The following is a 25,113-nucleotide window of genomic DNA, read 5'->3' as shown; positions in this document are numbered from 1 at the left end:
TCTCTAGCCGCGGCCCGAGCCCAGCCCCGCTTCGCACCCCAGCCTGACCGACCCAACCCTTAGAGCCAATCCATATCTCGAAGTTACAGATCAACTCTGTCTGTATACACAATCACAAGACAAGGGGGGCTGGCCTGACTTTGTTGATTTTTGCAACAGTGCTGCGGTGCTTGTGGCCACTCGGGGCGCTTGAGGTGAAAGTTACAGCTCTAGCGCCCCTAGTGGTCAAAAGTTAAGTTACACAGTGTGCCTTTAAGATAATAAATAAATTAGAAATCTGTCCAAATAACTTTCACAAACAAGTGGACTCACAATGAGTGGCAGTGAACTTTATTTTCATGTGTCATTGCAATGTGATACAACACGTCTTCACATCTTTACAACTTTTTTTGTACAGTCTGTGGGCTTATATAATTTTCACAACTATCAATATAAACTGCAAAACAGTCACAAAAAAATTCCTTTTTTTCCCCCAGTTTTCGTACTGAAATGTAAAGATCACTTCTGGACATGTTCACAGTTACATTACAAGCCGAAGATACATGGACGGACATTAATGACGCTAACAAGGTCGGTGTGGGTTTAATGCGGTGCAGCCTTGGCTGTGCATCAGCAGGCCAAACTCACGAGCCCTGTGGAAACAACAGTCGAAGGAATCCTGAATCATGAAGAGACCTTTGGCTAAATTCACAAGTGAAAACCAGTATAAGCTGCTCTTCACCCACTACAACATCTCCTCTCTGTAACAGTCATAGCGCAGCCCTCGGTTAAAGAATCTTTAAAACAAGGCAGTGGCTTTCCATTTGCAGCGCCGCCCACTGCAAAGATGGTGACCTCTGACCTTCCTGCAGAAAGGATTTAATGATTTAACCATTTAAAGTCAAATGCGTGACGCTCAGGTAACCCTTGTTAGAGAGACATCATCTATGGCGTCCAACATGCTGCTGGAGCTGTGCACGGACAAAAATGGCTTATCTTTCGTCATGAAGCGGCTAAAGACGCTAACTAGAACCTTTCTGTACTGTTGACGTAGCAGACAGTAGACAAACGGGTCAGTGGAAGCCTTGGCATAGAAGAGACACTTGCTGGCGATGCCCCAGTAACGGGGGACGTGCACGTAAGGAAGCAACTCCACCAACCTGCAGAAGGAAGACAAACATAGATTTGATTTTTCTGCATTTTTCCAAATATTTGTGGCTTTGAAACAAGTTACTTTATTGCACATTATGATTTTGTTTCTTTAATCCAGGGGTGTCAAACTCTTTTAGTTCAGGGGCCAAATTCAGACCAGTTTGATCTTAAAGGGGCAGTATTATGAAAAATGCACTTTACAATGGTTTTGCTACAGTGATAAACATTCTTCTAACCGCATTGAACTCCAAAAAACAGGCGAGTTTGGGAAAATAAACCTCAAAAACTATGTTGTTGGGGTTCTTAGAACAAATGAAGATGAGTGAAAAATAGCATGATACTGGACCTTTAAGTGGGCCGCAGATTTTAGGTGGGGCAAAAAAGAGCAAATTGAACATTAATGTGCCCTGGTTTATACTTGCACTTGATATATAAATGATAAGGTATGTGAGTATATCAGTAGTCCCTGCAGGATCTTCACTTAAATTTCCCTGACTTTGGGAATTTAGGGAAATTTCGTTGAATAGTTTGAGGAAGATTTGCCAGATTTTTTAAAAATTGCGAGTTATTTCAACAAGTTGAGATTAAAAATATGAACTGGAAAACTATTGTGGATTTTAATATAATTGTTGTATTTGGAGGGGCTGAGATATCTTTAGTTGAATTTCATGTTTTTTTCTATCATTTTTTTACTTTCTTGAAAGGGCCAAATTTGACGCTCTAAAGGGTCAGATTTGGCCCCCATGCCTTAAGTTTGACACAAATGCTTTAATGTCTAAAAATCTGTAGTAAATTGGTGTGAGATTTTTAAAAATACATTATTTAAATAAAGTGTTGGCATATAATATTTTATTTCATTTTCATACATTATACATTTCTTCTTTTTCGTGTTTTAAAATGAAGATATGGTAATGGACTCATTACTATCCATCCATCCAATTTGTTTACTGCAGCTTTGTGTGGCTTTTTATTCAGTTAAACTACTTTTTTTTAATTAATGAATGTAATATTGTAATTTATTGCAATTCTTAGTAAGATGAATGTACGTTATATTGCACATGTTTAAATTCCATCCTTTCATTACATCTGATTGATACCAAAAAGCTTGTCCACACACGTGTGTTCCTGCAACAAACTGTGGTGTGAAGATCCTGCAGAGTGTGAAAGCACAAACCCATCACCTCCTGGATGTCTGAACTCTCCCAGAACTTCTCAAACTGTCTTCATCATTTCATAGGACAAGAAAAAACTGTTTTTTTTTTACGTTTTTATTTCTTATTCTATTGTTTTTAATACTTTATTGCAATAATAAACAGAAAATTCATTGTAACAGACAACTGTCATTGAGAGTAAACTGCATTTTTTTTTTTTAAGAAATATATTAGTTAAATAAGTAAAAAAACTAAAGTATCTTTCAGTCTCTTTTCAGAGGAGTTTTTTTTTGTGTTATTGCTTTACATGATTAACACAAGACGAAGCTTCAACAGGTGTTGCATTTCTTAAGTGATTTCATTTGAAATATGTTATTGTTACAGTAATACAAAGGCACCTGTGGGTGTTTCCTGTCTGCAGTCTTTAACTAAGTTAGTTTCTGTCTCACAGCACAATGCAGAATCATTGTGAACATGCTTTATCAATAGCATCATTTTTATCGTAACTCTGTTGCTCTTTGCAAAATGTATAAAGTACAACTATTATCAGGAGTTGTTAACATGAATAGGGTGACTTTTAAAAAATATATATTTTTACTGAAAAGAACAACTTGTGATTATTTATTCATTTGACTTTTTTTTTGTATTAATTACATTAGAAACTCAACATCCTCATTATTGTTTTTCGTGTACTTTTTTACTATTATAGAACAGACTTTTAACTGTTTAACCCAAAATGGTCACTACACCGTCATCCAATTCCTTCAAATGTCATTTGCACATTTTTATTTATTTATTTATTATAATTTTGGATTCAGTTTTTTCTCATTTATGTCTGTCCTACAGTTTTAATATTTTTGAACAATTACCTACTGTATGTTGGTATTTATTTTTGTTTCCTACAGTCTTTTTATCATGTTGCTGCAACAAGTGAATTAAAAGTATATTCTATTTTGTCTAATAACACTCTTGTTTGAACACTGCGCATGCACACATATCAGTAGCTCTGCAATTGGTTTAAAAGTGTGGAGAAAATGTAAGAAGCCATATGATTGGCTGACAGCAAACACACTTGATTGGCTGATGAATCTGTCAATCACTTTTATCAGCCAATGGTGACCTTCGTTGACCCGCGGCGTCAGGGCAGTCTCAAAATTCACCACATGCACATTTCTCTCACAAATACACAGAGGTTTCACAGCACAGTAGCAGTGTGTAAATGCACATTCAGCAATTTGTATGAACTGTGGATTTATATTACAAGTGTGCCTCAAAATAGAATTCGTGAAGTAGAGCGTGTGCATTTCAGAATTTATATTACAAGTTTGCATAAAATATATATTCGCGAAACAGATCGTGCGCATTTGTGAATTTGAAATACAACTGTGAAACAAAGCATGTGCATACGTGAAAAACCCTGCAAGAGTTCATCCATTATGATACTGTTCTGATTCCATAGTTTGTAATGTCATATTATTATAACAGCAAATACTGTATATAAGCCCCTGTAAGCAGCTAAATGTACACATTTATGAATTTATTTATTTTTACTCTTTATAGGTTTATCTTTCACAGGGTAAAACCAAGCGTAGTTTGCAGCTGAGCTCTGTCACATGAATGTCAAGATGTCGGTACCTTGTGATGACGTAAGGGGAAAAGCAGAGGACGAAGGAGCCGATGAAGACGCAGATCTTCTTACTGGCACGCTGCCTCCTCTTTTTCTGCTGCGCAAGACATCTTTCCTTCACACTGAGACAAACAGAAAGAGAGAGTTTGAACATCTCACAGGAACATTCAAAGGTATTTGTACAGAAGAAAATTAGGGCTAATTTTGATGGGCAAATCAAGAATAAAGTCAAAATGTCGAGATTAAAGTTGAAATTTTGAGAATGAAGTTGAAATATTATGTTGAGATTAAAGTCGAAAAGAAGAGATGAAGGTGAATTTTTTGAAAATATACTCAAAATACAATACTGTGATAAAAGTTGATGGTTAAGTCAAATCTACAGAAGCTGACTAGGGCCAATTCACCATATACGACAACAGTCTCCATCAAAACTGGCCCTAATTTGTTTCCGTAGCTCCTCAATAGCCACAATATGTTTTTCCTTCTAAATTATGTTTTTGGTAATAGCTCGTCAAAGTCTTAAAAAAAATTACAACGCTGTGTTTGTGAGTTAAAAAAGAAAGAATCTATTAAACCCAACTTTAAATGGCCACTATCTGCTGTTTGTTGTTATATGGTGAATTGGCCCTAGTCAGCTTCAGTAGATTTGACTTTAATAGCAAACCTTCAATTTTTATCACGACATTCGATTTCAAATTTATTCTTGATATGCCCAATTTTTTTTTCTCCATCAAAATTGCCCCTAATCTACGGAAGCAGATTAGCGGCAATTTTGATAGAGAAAATTATTTTGGGCAAATCGTGAATAAAGTTGACATTTTGAGAATAAAGTTGAAACACACATTATGATAAAAGTTGAAGGTCTGCTAAGAAGTCAAATCTAATTGTCAGAAGGAAAAACCAGTGAAGTTATGAAGATGTGGAGCATTCAGTCCGTCTGTGGCTACTGAGCAGCTACGGAAACAGATTAGGGCCAGTTTGCATGGAGACTGTTGTCGTATATGGTGAATTGTCCCTAGTCAGCTTCTGTAGATTTGACTTTATTAGAAAACCTTCGACTTTTATCACGATGTTGTATTTTGAGTTCATTTTTGAGATTTCAACTTTAATTTCAACATTAGATTTCAACTTTAATCATGACATTCAAACTTTATCATTTTTAAATCAACTTTATTTTTATAGCACAAATTACAAAAGTCATCTCAAAGCACTCATCAAAATATAAAATACTTTCCTTTTGTCTTTTCGACGTTAATCTCGACATTATATTTCAACTTTACTCCTCAAATTTCCACTAATGTCATCTTTTTAACATTAATCACAACATTATCTATCAACCTTAATCTTTAAATGTTGACTTTAATCTCGACATAATATATTTGAACTTTATTCTCAAAATTTCAATTTTAAACTCGTCTTTTCGACTTTCTACATTATATTTCAACTTTATTCTTCAAATTTCGACTAATCTCATCTTTTCAACGTTAATCACGACATTATCTATAAAATTCATTCTTGAAATGCTGACTTTAATCTCGACATAATATATTTGAACTTTATTCTCAAAAATTCAATTTTAAACTCGTCTTCTCGACTTTGCATTTCAACTTTTTTTTCTCGAAATTTCAACTTTAATCTCGACATTTCGACTTTATTCTTGATTTGCACAAAATTTGTTCCGCCATCAAAACTGTCCCTAATCCGCTTCCGTATTCCAGGCTAGGTGTGACTTTTCTATCAGCGTTTGCGTCCTGTGCGTAAAGGTGTTCCCGTACCTGGGGTGCATGTCCACCAACAGCAGGAGGGTCTGCACTGTGATCACATCGATCCTCTTACAGTGAGAACGAGCCACTCGGAGAACTTTGAGGTAAGCGAAGCACAGCACGAGCAGACAGAGCGCGAAGCTGCTGCAGTGGAACAGCGCCGTGAACGCGGTGTAGGCGGCGCGCACCTGCACCTGCGACGCACCACCACCACCACCATCACCCGTTCTGTCCAGGTGCACCGTGCACGAGGCGTAGGTGTGGCTGTACCCTCCCCAGTCCATCATCAGCTGAGTCAGCGCGAAGCTGAGCGCGTGCAGCCACGAGTACGCCACGATGAGCAGCGCGTCCCTGTGGCGCATCTTGCTGAGGTAGCTGAGCGGGAACACCACGGCCACCCAGCGGTCCATGCTCAGCGCGGCCATGCTCAGCATCGCGTTGATGCTGATGAACGTCTCCGCGCTGCTCACCGCGTGGCAGAACGAGTCCCCGAACGGCCTCGAGCTGCGGGCCACCCCGAGGAACGTGGCGGGCATGTTGACGGCCGCGAGCAGGATGTTGGAGAAGGACAGGTTGAGCACAAAGATGCCCGGCACGTGCGCTCTCAGCTCCGCGCTCTGGGTGAAACATAACACCACCGATAAGTTAGTGAGCAGGGACACCACGGCTATGACCACGATGGACACTTCTAGAAGGAACTCCGGTATGCTCATCTCTCTGTGCTCACACTTTTAATGATGATGGACGTGGAGCTTCATCCGTGCACGTGCTGTGACTGATCATCACCAAACAGGAGAGAAATGCACCCACAACAAGTTCAAAATAAAAATCAACAACTGGAAGAAATACTTAAGTCGGTTTCTCTCCCCAAAAAAAACCCAGTTCAAATCCAAAGTGAAACGCAGCACTAATGAAGTCTCGTGTGCGTTGTTTCTCTGTTTACACGCGCTCATGCGCACGAGCGGCGCCTCCTCTCCTCTCCTCTCTCTCTGCTGATGCCGTGCGCTCTGCACGTGCAGTCAGTAGCTGGCTCATGTGACGCCTGAACAATATTCATGCAAGCATAGAGTAACTGTGAGGGATGGGGATGTCATCATTTAGTCCCCCCCCCCCACACACACACACACAAAATGAGTCACATGACCAGCATCATAATGCAAAAGAGCCAAAGATGCACACGTGCAGAGGTGAAAGTACCAGATTACAAGTATACGTTACTGTAATTGAGTTTCTTTTATGGCTACGTATAGTTTTTTTTGAGTGTATTTCTAAATCAGTCATTTTGCTTGCATTTAAGTGCGTTTTAAAAGAATTAAAGTCATTAATTAAACAGTACAATTCATCACTGTAACCTGACAGCTTTGGTTCTTGTGTCTTTTCTCCTGTAATGTGTGCACTTGTATTTAATTCTTATTTAATTATGTCATTTTTTTCTTTCTTTCTTCAGTGTGCATTCTTTTTATCTGTAATATTTCTCGAGCCTCTGCAACACAAGTAATCCCCGCCCGTGATAAATAAAGTATTTCTGATTCTGATTACATTTCTACACCCAACTGCTACTGAGTAAATGAACAGACAATGAAATGACCAGACGACAATTAAATGCATCACATCATAGCCGACCAATCAGATGCAATTTAATGCACGTCATCAGCTTTTACAGTTCATAAATGTTGCTATACTTCGAGCCTGATATTTTTTTTTAATTTTTGAATTGAACTCATTGGTGTAGTTTTTTTATAAAGAACATTTTTGACAAACCTATTTTAATACGGAGTAGTTTATCTTAAGTGGGCCACAGATTTTAGGCGGGAAAACAAGTGATTGAACCATTATTGTGCTATAGTTTGCACTTCCACGTATAAATAAATTATAAAACATTCCCTTAGTCACTATAATGCACCAGACCCTTAATGGGCAACTGGTGGATCGAGGGCCACATGCGGTCCTCTGTCTATATCTGTGCAGCCCCAAAAAAACAAATCTAAAAATTGTAATTCCAAAAGGAATATGAAAGCCAAAATAATACACAAAATAAGTCCTAAACACATAGAACGACAGCAAAATGTCAACAAACGTATAAAAAACACACAAGATAAAAAAATGAACAAAGTAAGTCAAAACACACAAATTAACAGCAAACATTCAAAACAAGCATTAAAACAGACACAGCAACAAAACATATACAGTGACACCAATGCCAACATAATACACAAAACAACAAAAGTAACAAAAAACACAATAGGATAGAAAAATACATGAAACGACTGCATAATGTCAACAAAAGTAACAAAAAACAAACACAAAAAGATTCTAAAATAACTCATGAAACACACAAATTAACAGCAAACAACGTAACAACAATAAAACATACACATCATGACTCCAAGGTCAACAAAATTACACAATGTGATAGAAAAATACACCAAACAACAGAAATGCACACAATAATAGAAAAATACATGAAATGACAGTAAAATGTCAAAAATATTGAAAAAACACACTAAATTACTCATACTACAACACACAAAATAACAACAAACTCATAAAAACTATTTAAACACACAATGACAAAACATATACAACATGACACCAATGTTAAAAAAAAAAAACGACAGAAATTTTTCTACAAAAATATACAAATTAACAAAAGAACACACACACAAAAATATTCCAAAATACACAAAGTAACTACAAATATACAAAACAACCAATTTAAACACACGCACAACAACAACACATATACAACATGATAGAAAAATACACAATGACAACAGAAACACACAAAAAATACTAACAAAAACACATATAATGACCTGTAATGGCTGTAAAATACACAAAATGATTCCAAAGTCACACAAATGACAACAAAGTCAACATTTTTATATTTTACCTTTTTACTATGCAGGCATTGAACACCTGTATAGTATCTGGCATAAGATCTTTCATTTATGTACACGTGCTGGTTGTGCATCAGATCACACACACACACACACACACACACACACGGAAGACGGGCAGTAATTAATGACTTTATCTTAATTTAAATTAGCATTAATGTTTGCTATATGCATTATTGTTCTTTTATTTTAGTCCGTTTCTATTATTAAGATTGAGGAAAAAACATACAGCACCTGATTAGTATATGCTTTATATTTTAGTCGACTATATCTGTAACAGATTAATGACATTTCATTGACTCAAACTAAACTATAACTGAAATAGTCCTGATAACTACATTTTGACTAAAAGAAAGTTGCATTTTAGTCAAAAAGACCATGAACAAAACTAAAGCAAAATCTAAATGAACACTGTTCCACTGAACCGGTCAGTAGTTTTAATATTAGGCCTAGTAAAAGTCTGACACACACACACACACACACACACACACACACACGTCTAAACGTGCTGTTTAGTAAAAGTGATTCAACAAAAAAATGCAACATATGGAGGGTTCGTGTTTCCTTCACTCCTCACTGGTTACAGTTATAGTCTCTCTTTGCCACATGCTCACACCCTAAAGCTGCAGCTATCCACTGTAAACCCAGTTAATCCATCTGTGCTTTCTATGGAGGATCTCTATTGATTTGCATCGCCCAATGAATGGCATTGACAACTTTGTGTTCAGAGCTGATGCCAAACTGCAATGCATCACTTTGTTATTTTCCCAAGCCTTGATTCACCGTAAAAAAAAAAACAACACCGTGTTGCAGTATTTCAATTTTAAAAACAGACATTGAGAGATAATCTATAACTATTAGGGATGTAACGATTCACTCAACTCCCGATTCACGATACGATTCTCTTACGGTTTATTTTACAAAATGAGACTGTAGACAAATGAGGACTGAAAAATATTCTTTTTTTTTTCTTGTCGAAAATAAAAACACTGTACTATTTTCTTTTATCTTTCATTGTCAAAAGAAAAATTTACAATGCGCCATCGTAAATCTGCAAACATTTGTACGTTTTTTAGCTAATTATGTCAATTTCAATATTGTAAATTCGTTGTGGCATTTGTTAAAGTGTTTTGCACTTCTCAGCCACCGTAATTTTGCTATAAGTCGTTACTGCAGTGTGTTTGGATTAAATGTCACAGCATCAATTTTTAAAGCTTCCATGTTAAATAAATATATACTTAAAGTACTAACCCTGCTGCTGACACTGCACTGAGGTTACTTGAAGCTGTATGTGGTGTTGTAAATTCAGGTTGATATTGTTACTGCCTCTATAGCTGTGGTTATTGTTCTTCTGAACTGTATCTTTATCTTTGTTTGAACCTTGAGAATCACTGGATTAGTCCCTGATTTCACCGCTGCAGGCATAGCAGCACGAGTGTGTTTGTAGCTGAACGCGTGGGCATCTGGTTTCTGCAGTGTGTACGGTACATAGTACCGTACACACGGTACTGATGCCTGCATCATGTCTATGCAGGCACGTGATCCTTTTTATCCTCAGGTTCCACTTATACACAGCTATTAAGCACTCATAGACTACTGTATTATAGTTTAAGCAGTAATATTCTAAAAATACAGCTCTTTTTTTGATCATTTTATGTTCTGTAATAGGACTAACCTCAGTGGAATTGCTGTCGTTGAGCAGCATGTTAACATAGTGGCTCAAATGATGCGATGGGAAAGACCTCTCTGTTGCTACATAAGAAGGAGAAGAAGAAGAAGTAAGTGAGTGAAAGAGGAAAAAGAAGAAGAAGAAGAGAGGGAATGAGAAATCCCCCCTGCAGCCATAAGGAACCCTCTTAGTGATCACGTGTTTTCTCTGGGTTCTCAGGGCTAAAAGAGGCTGTTACACAAGCAGCAGAATGCATCAGGAGCACTTAGTAGGAGTCCCGTTAGCAGGCGGCGACGAGTCCGTGCGACTCACCCCTTCACCGCCCCCCGCCCCGCCTCGCCTCTGGCTGCATGACTGTGTAGATGCATGGACTATATATTCACCATTATGTAACACGTGCAACACACTATGGAGCTCTGCATCACCTTTAATGATTCTAGCCTTCATCTACCAGTCCATGCGTACCTGTACATCTGACCAGAGGTTGAGCAGCAACCGTCAGCTCCCAATTTAGTTTTTACAAATAAAATAAATGCATTTTTTTGCTTTTTTTTTTTTTTACAACAATATGCAAATACAATCACATCAAGTTTCAAGATGTACATTTGAGTGCCACACACTTCAAAACATCCTTTGGCAATTTTATTGTACCATCAGTGTTGGCGTCATGGGGGGGCATTCGCGGGCAGTGCCCCCCCCAGCTGACCTACTGTGCCCCCCCCCACACACACACACTCTTCCCACTACAGGGGGAGCTTTTTATTAATCAAAGATATCTGGTAGCAGAGGTTTTTGTGCCCCCCACAGTTTTCTTAATGCCCCCCATTTAATACCGCCTGGTATTAAATGGGGGGCATTAACTGTGTACCATTATTGATGAATTTTGCAACTATTTAAGACTTTTTGGTAACACTTTACTTGAACTTTTATACAGTTTATATAGTTACGCTGTCATTATTATGACATGGCATCTGTCATTAGCATGGATAAGGTGTCATGAAGGCTGTCATTGAGTGTCGTTACCCTAAACCAGTGTTTCTCAAATGGGAGTACGAGTACCCCCACCTAGGGGTACGCGATGGCACTACAGGGGGTATTAAGAAAGAGAATAGAAAATTAACAAATAAAGTGTCAGTCTTGGTCCCAGCTCAGCCGTGAGATGACCGGAAATGATAAAAACTATAGAAATAAATCTATTCAGGGGGCACAAAATCAGTGTTTTTCAACCTTGGGGTCAGGACCCCATGTGGGGTCGCCTGAAATTTCTGAAAAATTAGAATAGATTTTAGAATTTTTGAAATTATGATTCTTTTTTAAAACTATATGAATACAATTTGAAACAACTGTATTTCCATACTTTCACATTGTGAAATATAAATCTAGATCAGCTAAAATGCAGTTAGCTCAAACATGATCAAAACCTAATTCGACAAAAAATGTCTTTGGGGTTGCCAGAAATTCTTGATATCAAAATAGGGTCACAATCTAAAAAAGGTTGTGAACCACTGCATTAAATAAAGTTTCTTTCCACTTATTTACAAAATGTGATTCTTTAAAATGTGTTTAATCACTCGTTCATTCCACCATTATGTTCAATAGTTGTTTTTAAATAGTTTTCTAAGCAAAATGTAGTCAGACAAAGGAGGGACTTGAGCCAAAAAAGGTTGGGAACCACTGCCCTAACCCCCAACCTTTTGTTACCCTAGCCCCACTAGATTCTTCCATCTAACCCAAGAAATGCCAACATAGCTCCAAAGGTGTCATTATTTAGCGAACAAAACATAATCACACCTTATTCATGCTAATGACAGATAGTGACAGCCATAAAACTTCAAGTGCTACAGACTTTTTTTAAGGCAGTGCAAACCATGCCAATGACTCATACCCAGTGTCATTTGGTGATATTTTCAAGAATACATTATATGATTCAAATGGACTTTAAATCAGTCAACGCAAAACCAGTCACATGGGTTAGGGGTAACCCTATAACCCTAACCCATGTCAAACACAATAAATATGTTACACACATAACATACGTTACACACATCTGTGGAGATGAGGTGGGAAACTAAAGACTGAGGGAACAGCTCCAGATCTGATCCAGACTGTCTGACCTGTCCTGTCAAAGTTCTCCTGTCTGAAGTTCTCACTGCAGAGTATGGATGACGGACAGAAAACCCCTCGCACTGTTTTCTTTTGTAATGACTCTTTTTATTGGAAGCAGTTTCACAGATAACAATACATATAGCCTGACATGTTTTTGGTCATTTCTGGTGAAAATGAATGTGATCTCTGGTGGTTTGGTTCTGCTTGTGCTCTTTCCCACAACATTATAATGATGAAATTAGTTTAATAAACGTTTGTTTCTTTCTTGGTTCATGGCGTGTTACAAGGAACTTGAATAGGTGCGTATCACCACCTACTGTACTGGAGTGTGGGAATCTCGGTACCATTTACTTCAGATTACAAAAATTGTAAAATAAAATGAATCATAATATTAAAGAAAACAAAATTGTAAGTATGGTACTTAGCAATACCGCGTTACCATGGCACACTTAGTGTGCTACTGAGTCCTTTGATGTGTCACCAGCTCCCAATGATGTCATCAGCCCTTTTTTTTATTGCAATGAATAAAATACTGGGTTCTAAAATGTGACAACCCAAAGATGATGAATGGCAATGATGTCACAGGTCACATTCTAAAACAGGAGTTAAAATCCACTTCCTTTCACTGTGAACTTGGATTCTATTCACTGCAGACACAGACTTCTAAAGCTTGAAATACTTGAGTTCTTTGCTTCAAATAATCTACTTAGCAGTGGATCATTTGAAATGGAGAAAAAAACAAAGAAAGTTACTTTTGCTGATGATTTTGACAGTGATGGATCCTCCTCATCTGACGAAAACATCGAGGCTACATTCCACCATATGGCTAAACCAAACCAAGCTTTGGGGAATAGGGGTCGTCCCAAATTGGATGAACCTGAGCCCTCATACAACAGAGACAAGAGGGCTTCAGCCTACTGCAAGCCTCCTCAGAAGCTTAACACAAAGAAACCAGCCAGTGGAAAACAGTCTGCTGCTGCTGCTGCTGCTCAAGTGGCTCTGAAAGCTTCACCCGACTTGAAGAAAAAACCAAACATGGCTAAATGCAAACATATTTTGGACCGAGCTTATCCAGACTGTATCCGATGCGTACAGCGGCGTCACATGTCCATAGTGGAAGAAAAAGATAAGGAAATCACCAACCTTAAACTTGCTCTTTCAAAAGAGGATCAAAAACAAAACGACCAATGGGAAAAAGAGCGAACAATGATGCTTAATCGGGAGAAAGAATCAAATTCCATGATTCAAGACTTGAACAATCAAATCAATGACCTCCAAGATTTAGTGGATGAGACAATATATGAAACCGACAGCATCAATAAAAAGCAGAAGATGGAAATCTCCGACCTCAATCTTTCACTGCTTCAGGCACAAAAGGACCTACAGGAGAACAACATCCAATGGGAAAAGAAACTGGAAAAGATGCTAAACACTGAAAAGGAAACCAACTGCATCATTAAAGAGCAGAACAAGAACATCTCCAACCTCAAACTTTTACAGGAGGAGTCAAAAAAACAATTAGAGGAGACAAACAAGCAGTTGGAGGACAACCTGCTTCGAGAAGCACAAATCAACACCAAACTTCTGAGCCAGAGTCAAGAAATAACCAGCCTCCAACTTTCACTGGAGGAGCTACATGACAAATTCCAGGCTCAGAAGACGCAGTGGGCTACAGAAAAAGCTGATTTGTCTGAAATGATGAACAATAAAGTGAAGATCATCAGCGACAATAATAATGAATTAAAACAGATGAATCTTCACATTTTAGAAATGAAGGACACTTTCAAGAAGACAGAAAGTGACTTAAAAACCCAGAAAGAGCGATGCAACCAACTGGTGGAGGAGAATGAAAAATTAGTGGAAACTCACTCCAATAATAACAGCGAGACCCAACAAAAGCTGGTGCAATTACAGACAGAACTGGATAAAGCAAAGTGGAAACTTGAGGACAAAAATATTATAATATTCACCATGAATGCCACCCTCACTCAAACACAAGACGCCTTACATAGCTTGCAACAACAAGTGCATGAGAAGGAAGCTTCAAAACAGAAATCATTCTTGAAACGAATCCGTCGCTGGTTAAAGAAACCCAAGAACAAACACACTTCATCACATTAAAATGACTTTTTATAACAATTACACACCTTCGGGCATAAGCCGAAGACATGAATACATTGACTCCTCATTGAGCGGATTGGTCCGTTGCTCCGACACGTCAGCGTGTCCGCCATATTGGTAAAGGCAAAGCTGTCCTGTAAACTAATGCAAGTGAACAGACCAGTTAATAAAGTGCTTTTTCTACAAAGACATAAGAGTGATTATTTTTTATTAACCCACTCACACACACATTCATATATTTGTGAAACAAATGGGCATCAAAACAATGTATGTAACTTTGAATTTGATGATTATATTTGATGACAGCTACCAATGTATGTAACACTTATTGTGTGGATAAATATTGAAAAATTAACATTATTTATTCTGGAAACAATCTGGTTATATGAATCTATAACTTGATCCTGGAGCGTGAATGTGACAGGTGTATTTTCTGAATAAAAATGACAAGCATTTACATTTGTTTGATTTTGATGAATCATTTTACTATTCATTGATTGCTTAAAATATTTACATACAGATGTCTGTACAGGGAGCATTTACGAACATACATATACACACAGGTATCAGTACAGGGGGCAATTATAAACATATATCTACATCATTTATATACACTGTATATATACATAAGTATATACCTACACACACACACATATATATATATATAGAAAAAGACATAATGTTCTTTTCAAGAATACAAGCATTCTAGATTTTTGCAGTAAAACGGCATCGATCAACAGGACTAAGTCACAAAAGCTAACATGTCATGCTATTTTTCACCCATCTCTATTTGTTCTAAGAACCTCAAAAACATAGTATTTGAGGTTTATTTTCCCAAACTCGCCTGTTTTCCAGAGTTTTAGCCTCTGAAAAGTCACTTTCTGAGCAACTCTACACAAACAGGCTGTTTTGCGGCCTACTTTTGCATATTCATGAGTGGGCGTGTCTATAGACGAACACTGACTTCCTCCTCCCACCCACTCCATGGCCGAGCTCATGCTGCTTTATAAACACAAGACAGAGCGCGGGTGCGTGGCGTTTGCCGGTACATACATAGACTAGAAAATACATACATACATAGCACTGCGTGAAGGATGCTGAAATGCTCACCTTTGTGGGCATGTCAATCACGGCAGAGAGCTTCCTTGAGGCGGGGCTAATCTACATACAAGTCTTAGGAAAAACCTTCCTCCAGGTGAAACGTGTCTATTTTATACACAAAATGCCTGTTGTGGCCCATGTGTATAACTTCTTAGCATGACTACAGACTGGAAGAGGAGGGTTGTCCCTTTCCAGCAGCTGTGAGCCTGATCTGTCCACTCTATTAAAGTCAAACCTGCAGCAGAAAAGAAAAGACTGGAGAGCAAGAAGAGATTTTGTCGAGGTGTCTGCAGCACGCGCCTGCATCGTAAGAAGAAGAAACACTCAGTGTGGATATGGATGATTACAACCAACATAGAAACAGAAGCAGGACACAAGCCATGGGTCAGGGTTGGTGAAGCTTCAGGTTCAGGGTTTGCTCAAAGGTTTCAAACCTCTGGGCTCCAGATTAAACAGTGGACAGAAACGCTAACTCACAAGGACACTCACATGTCCACACACACACACACACTCGCCCTCTCTCTCTCTAGTTCTTGCTTTGTTACACTCCTACTCACGTGCTGACAGTATGGGATCCTGCATGTGTGTGTGTATGTGTATGTGTGTGTGTGTGTGTGATGTGCAGTAGCATTTTCACAATTGACAGCATGCACAACACTGACTATACAGAAGCTGCTGCTAATGAGCTTACAGCCTCAAAGCAAACCTTTAGATGCATATTAATCTGGAAGATTCTGACTTGTATTTTTGCTTGTTTGGGTTTTATTTATGTTTATTTGTACTTTTTGGTTCATTCTGTATGGGGTGCCAAATGTAAAAACTCAGTCACTGGTTCATAGCCTGCATATTTTGAACATTTAGCTCACTTTACTCACATTTAGCTCATTTGAATTCAGTCATTTGAGACAAATTCATGTTCTATATCTAAGTACATCTAAATAATAGTAATAATAATAATAATAATAATAATAATAATAATAATAATAATAATAATAAAAGGCAATAACAGTGCTGAAAAGATTGTTGTGCTTGAAGACGCTGAACTGTAACAATAGCGACTATAAAGGTAAAGGGTGTATCTGTTCTTAGTATAAGAATGACAGGAATATATATATATATATATATATATATATATATATAATAAAACAGTTACATATAAGAGCTTGACAATAGATTGTGATCTACTAAAGTATTTATCATTGTTGGTAACATATCTTTTTGTATATTTATATATATGTATATATATATAAATATGTGTACATATATGCATATGTATGTTTCTTGCGTGTAAACTGTTTATCTGTTACGTTAACTGTTTTGTGAAAGGAAGCAACCACTGATATGAATTATGACAATTACAGGGGTGGGAACTTATAAGTTTACTTCCTCCCACTCCTTTTCAAGTTTATGTATATATTAAAGTATGTTAATTCGAAAAGTGTCGTGTGTGTATATGTAATGTACATTGAACTTGGAATAAATAATCAATCAATCAATCAATTTAAAGTTGCTCAAGGCATATTGTTGCATTGGTAATTTACATGATCTGCATCCCTTTACAGTCTTCGTGAATTTCTGTGAACACTGATGAGTGTGTCCCTTTAAATGTCACCTTAATGAATTGTGGGTCAGTGTTATCTGGTCTCCTTTTCTGAAGGATGAATCAGTGTTTCCTAGGCTAAAGGAGGTTATAAAGGAAGCATTGAGCCTCCTTTCCTTAGTATTTAGAGAATTGGAACGCTCCTTATCATGGCCACCAGTTAAACACTTCCGGGGGTTAAGGACAAGTGGATAGGAAAGGAGATAGGAGGGAATATTCAGACGCACCCCCAGTCTATACAATAAAATCTACAAAGAACAATCTATGCTATGCTAACTAGCAACTAGATACTCGCTATGTGTCTCTATTCACAGTTCTCTCAATCCAATCTACACATTGCAGTCCACAGGTGTTAGGGTGAGTCTGATTCCCTCCCAAAACCCATATCTAATCATATGTAAGTCATATTATTAGATTATAACTGACCTAAAACAAAGCACTCTGTTGTTCAAGAAAAAGGGATCGGAGACATTTTTAGCCACATTATGTTTCATTCACCGAGGAATACTTTGTGCAGTTGTACATGTGTATACCTACAATGTTATGTAGGCCTATATCCTGCATAAATGTAACAATTTCATAAAATCATACTTATTTTAGGTTAATGTTGATTTCTGAGTGGAAGGTGTGAGCAACCACTCTCAATGTGACGTTCTTTTGGTTTCACTTTTGTTCCTCGTAGCCTGGAAGCCTCTTTTCCTTTGATTTACATTCAAACCTTGTGATATTTCAGATTATATCAGCGGTTAGAGGCACATGGGGAAGTGTTATAAATTTGTCGTTTTTTCAACACGGCAGACGTCACTAACCTTCACCGTTGTCTGAATATTACGTCACATAACGGAAGTGCTTCCGATTATCAAAACAACGTGATGGCCTTGCCCTAACACCTTTAGGAAGTCTCCTAACACCTTTCCTTAACCCTGTGACGTCATCCACGGAGTTATGGATAAGTGGATAGGAAAGGTGGATAGGAAAGGGACTATTCGGACGCAGCCTTAGTTTTTATTGGAGGGGCGGAGCCAACAGTGGTGGTTTGTGATGTAAGAAGCCACCAAAACGTCACTAACACCATTCTCAGCCAATAGTAAAATGTAATTGTAATAGCCGGGTTTCACCCCATAGAGGGCAGTCACTCTCACATTTTACAACAAAATACACCAAATTTAATGACTATATGTCAAGAGTTGGACATGAATGAATTAACAACGTTACCTCATACCAAATACATTTGTTTTCAGCAGAATAAGACTGCTGTTGTGGTTCCTTTTTTTCCCCGCGGAGCACCTTAAATAATAGTTGATGACATTTTTGGCTGAATAGTGAGTTATCTGTTTTCCTCAATCTGAAATAAAGTTTTAGAATAAAACCTAAAAACAAGGCTTAATTGTTACACAACACTTGAAAGTTTCAAAACCAATTTGAGGTGAGAAAAGGAAACTTTGATACGGGAGTTTAATTTAGTGCAACAGCATGAGGCAATTAGTTTCTCTGGCACTGAGCATCTACACACATAAACACACCCACATGAAATGAACCAACACGTACACTCGCAAGAATTCTGCAGATGCCGCCCACACAGAGGTCACCAGTCATGGAAATATGGATGAATTAGTGGAAATGCAGAAAATTATTTAGCAGTTTGGACAAAAACTGTGCTCAGAAAGAAATAAAAACATATACAGACACAGAGGCGGGAGGTCGAGCAGAGAGAAAAGAGAAACGGGTGAGTCAGCAGAAACGAGTTGATAGGAAGAGTGAGAAAGAGAGGGAGAGATTTCAGTGGGTTTCGAACCCACCGAGGGTATGTGTGTTTTTAAAATAAATTTTTAAATAAAAACCTATAAAATTCAAACGCTAACTTTAGTTGTGACGATAACTAAGTGACGAGTCAAATTTGTAACTTTCACTCTTAAACTGTAACATATAACACAGATAGTGCGCTGCCTAAATGTCCGTTTTTTTGCGTTTTGAACAAAATGTTTCATGCAAGTTACTTGTTGTTTTGCTTCCAGCCCAGTGGGTGGCAGTAAGTGATTTATGAACCTAAATTCTCACAGAGAATTTAAATTTAAAGCATTAAGATCATTAGAGCACTCACTAATGCCATAAAGTCACTTAACAATTTGTGCTTGCACATGTAAAAGTTAATGCGCAAATATCCCGTCTATATGCACATTTTGTGCATGAATAGTGTGTTTACGTGGAAATAATTGTCTGCGAATGAAAACATTTGTACAATTTTACAAATTTGCATTAGAGAATCACAGATGCATTTGTGAAACTGTAGTGCAACTGTAGATTTCATCACAAAACATTTTTATCAGATAAAGACAGAGGCTGTGTTTGAATTATCACACTCCGTACTATGCACCACAAACTCAATGAGTATATAGTGTACTGTCTACTATATACTGTAAGTATGATTAGGATGATGAGCGTTCCCACTGAAGTATACTTCCAAGTTTTTCAAGGTGCATTTGGAACCAACAACGGCAAAAACCCGAAGCGTACTGAGGCTAAATATCTCTGTTGATTGGCACACACATTTTAAATGAGAGAGTGACCAAGTAGAATATCAACATGTGCTCATTTGATCCATAAAACATATTTTATGCCGACATTTTGGAGATTTTCGGAGACCCTCCATTGTGATACTTACAAAACTTCTGGTTACCTTCAAAACAAGAGTCCTATTTATAAAAGCGTTAAAAACTAATGGAAAACAAGACAAAATGCTTTTATTTTGAAAAAGTGACGTTTGAATTTTATCTTGAATTTGGTCCCAGGACGACTTTAGATTCCACTCGCAATGCATCATGGGGCAAGTAAAATAGTATACATCCGGTTTTTCTCGCGTACCTAAACTTTGCATACTATCTAATGTGAATGCTTTACATATACTAATTTTGACATCAGACTTAGCATGAGTAATATGTTAGTATGACATTTAAAACACAGTTAGTGTAGGCCTCATGGATCAATACCTCGTAGATCAATTGCTAGAAAAAAAGAGATAAAAAGTTGAAATTGCGGCTCGGACGTTTTTTTTCATCTCCACACTCCATTGGTTGAAATGTTTGTGCCCATTGCATTGTGGGATGTGGAGTACCGTAGATGCATAGAGGTTTCTCTTACAAAGACAGCGATATGGTTGAAATCACTCTGGTTATAGTTTGTTCCCAGTATTCCCTGTGACATCAGTATGAAGTAAAAACACTCCTAAGCATCTGTCTCCGTGAATTCCACATCCCACAATGCAATGCGCGAAAATTTCCCGTCAACGTCAATAACACTGAAGCTCAAAACAAGCTTTCAAGTGGCAGATTCAACGTTTTACATATTTTATTTCCAAGCCAATAATCTACGCTTTGTCTTTAATATCTGGTAAAGAATTGTGTCCTGCAGCTTTAACTTTTAAAACTTTAATATTTCAAAAAGATGTATTAAAGATGCACATCCCTGACACCATGCAAACTAAAAGCTGTCTAATCCAGTGTTAAATCCCAGTAAAAACGTATCATACCTACCTAGAAATCTTTGGAATTCCACTACGTTGTTAAATCTTTCAAAGCTCAGTGACCTTTGGACTACTGCTGATGTACTAAAAAAAAAAGAAAGAAACTGACGTAATCTTACATGTAAGATGTATTTTAGACGTGCGGAAAAAGGGAGAAGAAAAGTAGAAAAGTGCTCATTTTTAAGCCAGGAAACTTCCCGCAACAGCACATGGATGTGTTTAACAGTTTCCGGAACTAGTTTTCCTGTGGTGGAGCCTCACGGGGAGAGAGATGTGGCCCTTAGCAGTAAAAGCCCACATGTTGATATTGTGTCAGACTATAGGAAACTGCTGGATGCTAAACTCTACTGGAGCGTGTTGCTCATAGCTCTGATCAGGGAAGCAGTCAATCTTGCTGAGAGTGGAACTCCTGACAGATGGATGTGGTTATGGATTACTGTAGCACTTCACTGCTTTCTTTTTCTTTTTTTTTTCTAAACGAGTGCAGTCTGTCTGCAACTTCTTGGCCATTACACAATATCACAACCAGTAAGTCCATTACCTTGTGACTCGTTACATTTTCTTTGAAAGTAGCATTTTTGTGGAAATATCAGAGTCGGGAAACATCTGGATAATAGACAATTAAGCAGCTGTAAATGACCACTTACGACACAGTCTGCAGAGCATTCGGTAACAATAATGTAGATCAGAACTGAAGTTAAATCCAAAAGTAGGGATGTAACGATTCACTCAACTCCCGAAACGATTCGATTCACGATACTGGGTTCACGATACGATTCTCTCACGATTTATTTTACAAAATGGGACTGTAGACAAATTTTTTTTTTAGAAAATACTGTATTATTTTCCTTTTATTTTTCATTGTCAAAATAATTCCTTGATAAACTATTCAAAACAATGCAATTTAAGTAAAAATAAATCTTGAATGAAATAAATAAAGGAATAATAGAAATGAAAATGAAGCCGATTAATTTAAATTCTGGTTCTATAATAAACAATGCAAAACTGCATAATAGTTATTTTTCTTTTAAAAGTGCAACTGAAAATGTATTTTGTGCCTTAACAATTGGACTTTAAAAAAAAAAAAAAAAAACCGATTGCACTGATTTACGTCATATTTGTTTGGACCAGCAGAGGGCGCTGGTAATACAGTGATGTTGCAAAACGGGTCGGGGTCTCGATTGCTGCTAGAAAATGTAGACATGTTCATATTGTTGAAGAAAGACCTTTGCTTTGTGACCAGTGTTAATTTTTAGGCAGTGGCTATCCGTACGGTTGCCGTATCAATATACCGACATACTATCCGTGCGCAGCGCCCCTATTTGGCCAGTTTAGGTCACATGAGAGGTCAGTCATTGGCCAGTTTAGGTTGTGTGCCTAAGACTAAACCTTACCCTAACCCTAAGACACTACGTACTTGTACTTCGGTAACCGTACCAATAGCACCGGTAGTTGTCCGTACTCAACCGTACAAATAGACACTTTCTAATTTTTACACCAAATTTTGATTTGGTTTTTCACTTGTCTTTTGACTAAAATGCAACTTAGTTTTAGTCAAAATTTTGTCATTAGGATTATTTCAGTTTACGTGTAGATTTAGTCAACTCAATGACATTAAAATTTTAGTCGACTAAATCTGTTGTAGTTGACTAAAATATAAAGCATGAGTTTATGCATTTTTTTTACAGATTAATTTACCATTTATCAACCTGACATGGGATGATATTAATGTTTGTAAATACACACAGACTGATTTGATTTGATCAATGTGTAAGAATACAAACAAAATCAGCTTACTTCCCATTGGATCAGTTACCGGTTTGTCCCGCCCTCCACGCAACAAACGTAGTCTTGATTGGATACCTTTCAAATATGAAACTTTGTTCAGATTGGATTTCGTCCCATGTGAATATTTATATGGGACGATCAAAGCGATCAGCAGATGCCTCTGAAGAAAACTGGCAGTTGACAGTCGAAACATGTCAAGAGATTATAGTTTTTATTTTTATTAGTTAACAGACATATCAAAATATTTTGATGTACTTTTAGGCCGGCTTACTTTGTTCTTGTTGTTGTTAAAATCACTACTGCTCTGTCATTCGTGAGCGGATCGGGCTGAAATTTGGTAGCTATAATCTATGGATGTGTACGCATTGACGCTCGGAGCCCGATTTTTGCTTTAAGAAAAAAAAAAATGGACTTTTTATTTATTTGTGAGTCAAATATTACGACGATTGGTGGTACCCATTCATTGGCACGTACCAATATATAAATGGGGCTCATTACCTCGTACATGTCACAAGTGCCAGGGGCCCCATTTTTAAAATGACTACTCCTCTGTTAGTTGTCGTTAGATTGGAATGCACTTTGGTATGAAAACTCTATGAATGAATATGATGAGATGCTCGGAGCCCTATTTTTGAAATGTGGCCTGGGGGCCCAACCCCCATTTCCGGTAATTTCCTAATTTATGCGAACATAGTCTTGTGATATATTGTTTCAAAGGTAATTCGACATAGATTACGATTATGCCTTTCACAATTTGATTCGGGGCCCGAGGGAACCACCCCCCCTTTTTTTTTTTTGCCATATTCCATTAAAATAGTTTCCTCATCTATTTGTGACTGAAATATTGCGACAGTTGGTGGTACCGAATCATTGACACATACCAATATATGAACGGAGCCCATTACTCCATATGTGCCACGGGGCGCTAATTTTTTTACTCTGTGGAACCGAGTCATTTGACAGAATTCTCAGAAACGTGGTACGTGCTATTTGGCAGAGAGGTTCCTCGTAGTTCATCCAAACTTGTTTAATTAGCCATAGTCGAGATATTGTCACTTTAAAAATGTAGTCGATAAAAATACTACAAAATTTTTAGTTTAAGAGTTTGTAGCATATACCTGCGACCTACTGAAAACAGGTTTGTGTCCCACTATTGGATCCTGACCCACACGTTGGGAATATCTGAAGCTTGACACATGAGTATTTCACAGGTTTTCTCCTCCTAAAAATGTGCAGTAGTTTCATCTTTGATTTTATTCTTATTGATTTCAACTGAACATCTGCTTCTTACATTGTAACTGTGCTCTGTGCAGCTTCTACATACACACAGTCATTCTTGGATAAGGACTGAGGGAAGATTTGTGGATCCTTTGGAGGACTAACATTTAATAAAATGTTCTTTCTGCTCACATTAAAGTGATAAAGAGACACAGGCAGCACAGAGAACAGAACTGCACACACACACACACAGCGTGTTCTGCTTTAACGTTACAATAACTCAGGAGCCAGGGCTATATTTAGATCTGCTGCTGCAATACTTCTCATATATGCAGAAAAGCCTCGAAGCGTTTGCCACGTCAAGAGGAAATTTCTACATCTAATACTCCATCTAGCGGCCAGCATGGGAAGTGACTGATTTTGTGACTAAAAATGTATGGAAGAAGATTTATTTCTTTATCATTCAATAAATAATAATTAAAAAAAAATAAAAAAATTCAGCTCATGTATGTATTTAAAATGAAAACTGCTTTTTTTTAAATTTTGTTATTAGCTGTTTTTTTTAATTATTATTTGGTCTGTTCAATGTAATTAAATTAATAAATGCATTTTTATGGAGGTAGATTAGCTTCTTTATGATTCAATCAAACAAAAAAATTAAAAATTAAATCAAAAGAAAAATCACATCAATAAAAAAATAAAACCTTTTCAATCAAAGAATAAAAAAATGTTCAAATGCAAAAAAAAAAAATAATAATAATATTTGAGACCCAAATAATTGCATTTGAACACTTTTTCCCCCTTTTGTTGAAATTGTTTTATTTTTTCATTGAATAATAAATACACAAATGTACTACCCATAATATGGCTGGAATAAATAAATATTACTTCAATTTAAAAAAAAAAATAAAAAATGTATTTTCAATCAAAGAAAGAAAATAGTTCAAATGTAGTCTTTTGGGTCTCCAATTATTACTTATTGCATTTTTAACATTTTTTTCTTTATTTTTTTTTTTTTTTGATTGAAGTGATTTTTTTTTTTTTTTTTTTTGATTTAATAATAAAGACACAAATCCAACTCCATAAAAATGACTTATCTATTTAATTACACATAAAAAAAAAACCAAATGCATGAATTGTTGTGGACACAGGAGGCTTTATAAATGATTAAAAAAATAAAAGTAGCTAACAAGAAAATGAAAAAAACAAAAAAGTTTTAAAAAGATGCAGTTTTCCTGTTAAATACATACTGCAATGCAAAGGCCACACGGTTAAGGAATCAACCATTTAAGACTATTCATGTTAGTATTGTTGTTGATTTTAAGCATTGTTTGAGTTCTTTGTTAAAATTATCATTGTTATATAATAATAAGATGTATGATTGTATTCAGAAATATAGATGTATGTTTTGTATGTAT

General features: G+C 37.0%; 1 protein-coding gene across 1 annotated transcript; it reads right to left on the bottom strand.

Annotated features, from left to right (window-relative positions):
* Positions 1 to 329: 329 nt before the first annotated feature.
* Positions 330 to 6,692, bottom strand: LOC114470012 (G-protein coupled receptor 26-like). The gene is made up of 3 exons (XM_028457993.1): positions 5,685 to 6,692; positions 3,918 to 4,031; positions 330 to 1,139 (listed from the first exon to the last, which is right to left on the bottom strand). Exons 1-3 carry the CDS (start codon positions 6,383 to 6,385, stop codon positions 896 to 898), a joined length of 1,059 nt encoding a protein of 352 aa, XP_028313794.1. The 5' UTR covers positions 6,386 to 6,692; the 3' UTR covers positions 330 to 895.
* Positions 6,693 to 25,113: the final 18,421 nt, after the last annotated feature.

Source organism: Gouania willdenowi, chromosome 1 (genome assembly GCF_900634775.1).
Source record: "Gouania willdenowi chromosome 1, fGouWil2.1, whole genome shotgun sequence".
Classification (NCBI taxonomy): Eukaryota; Metazoa; Chordata; class Actinopteri; order Blenniiformes; family Gobiesocidae; genus Gouania; species Gouania willdenowi.
This window is presented reverse-complemented; position numbering and strand designations above follow the sequence as displayed.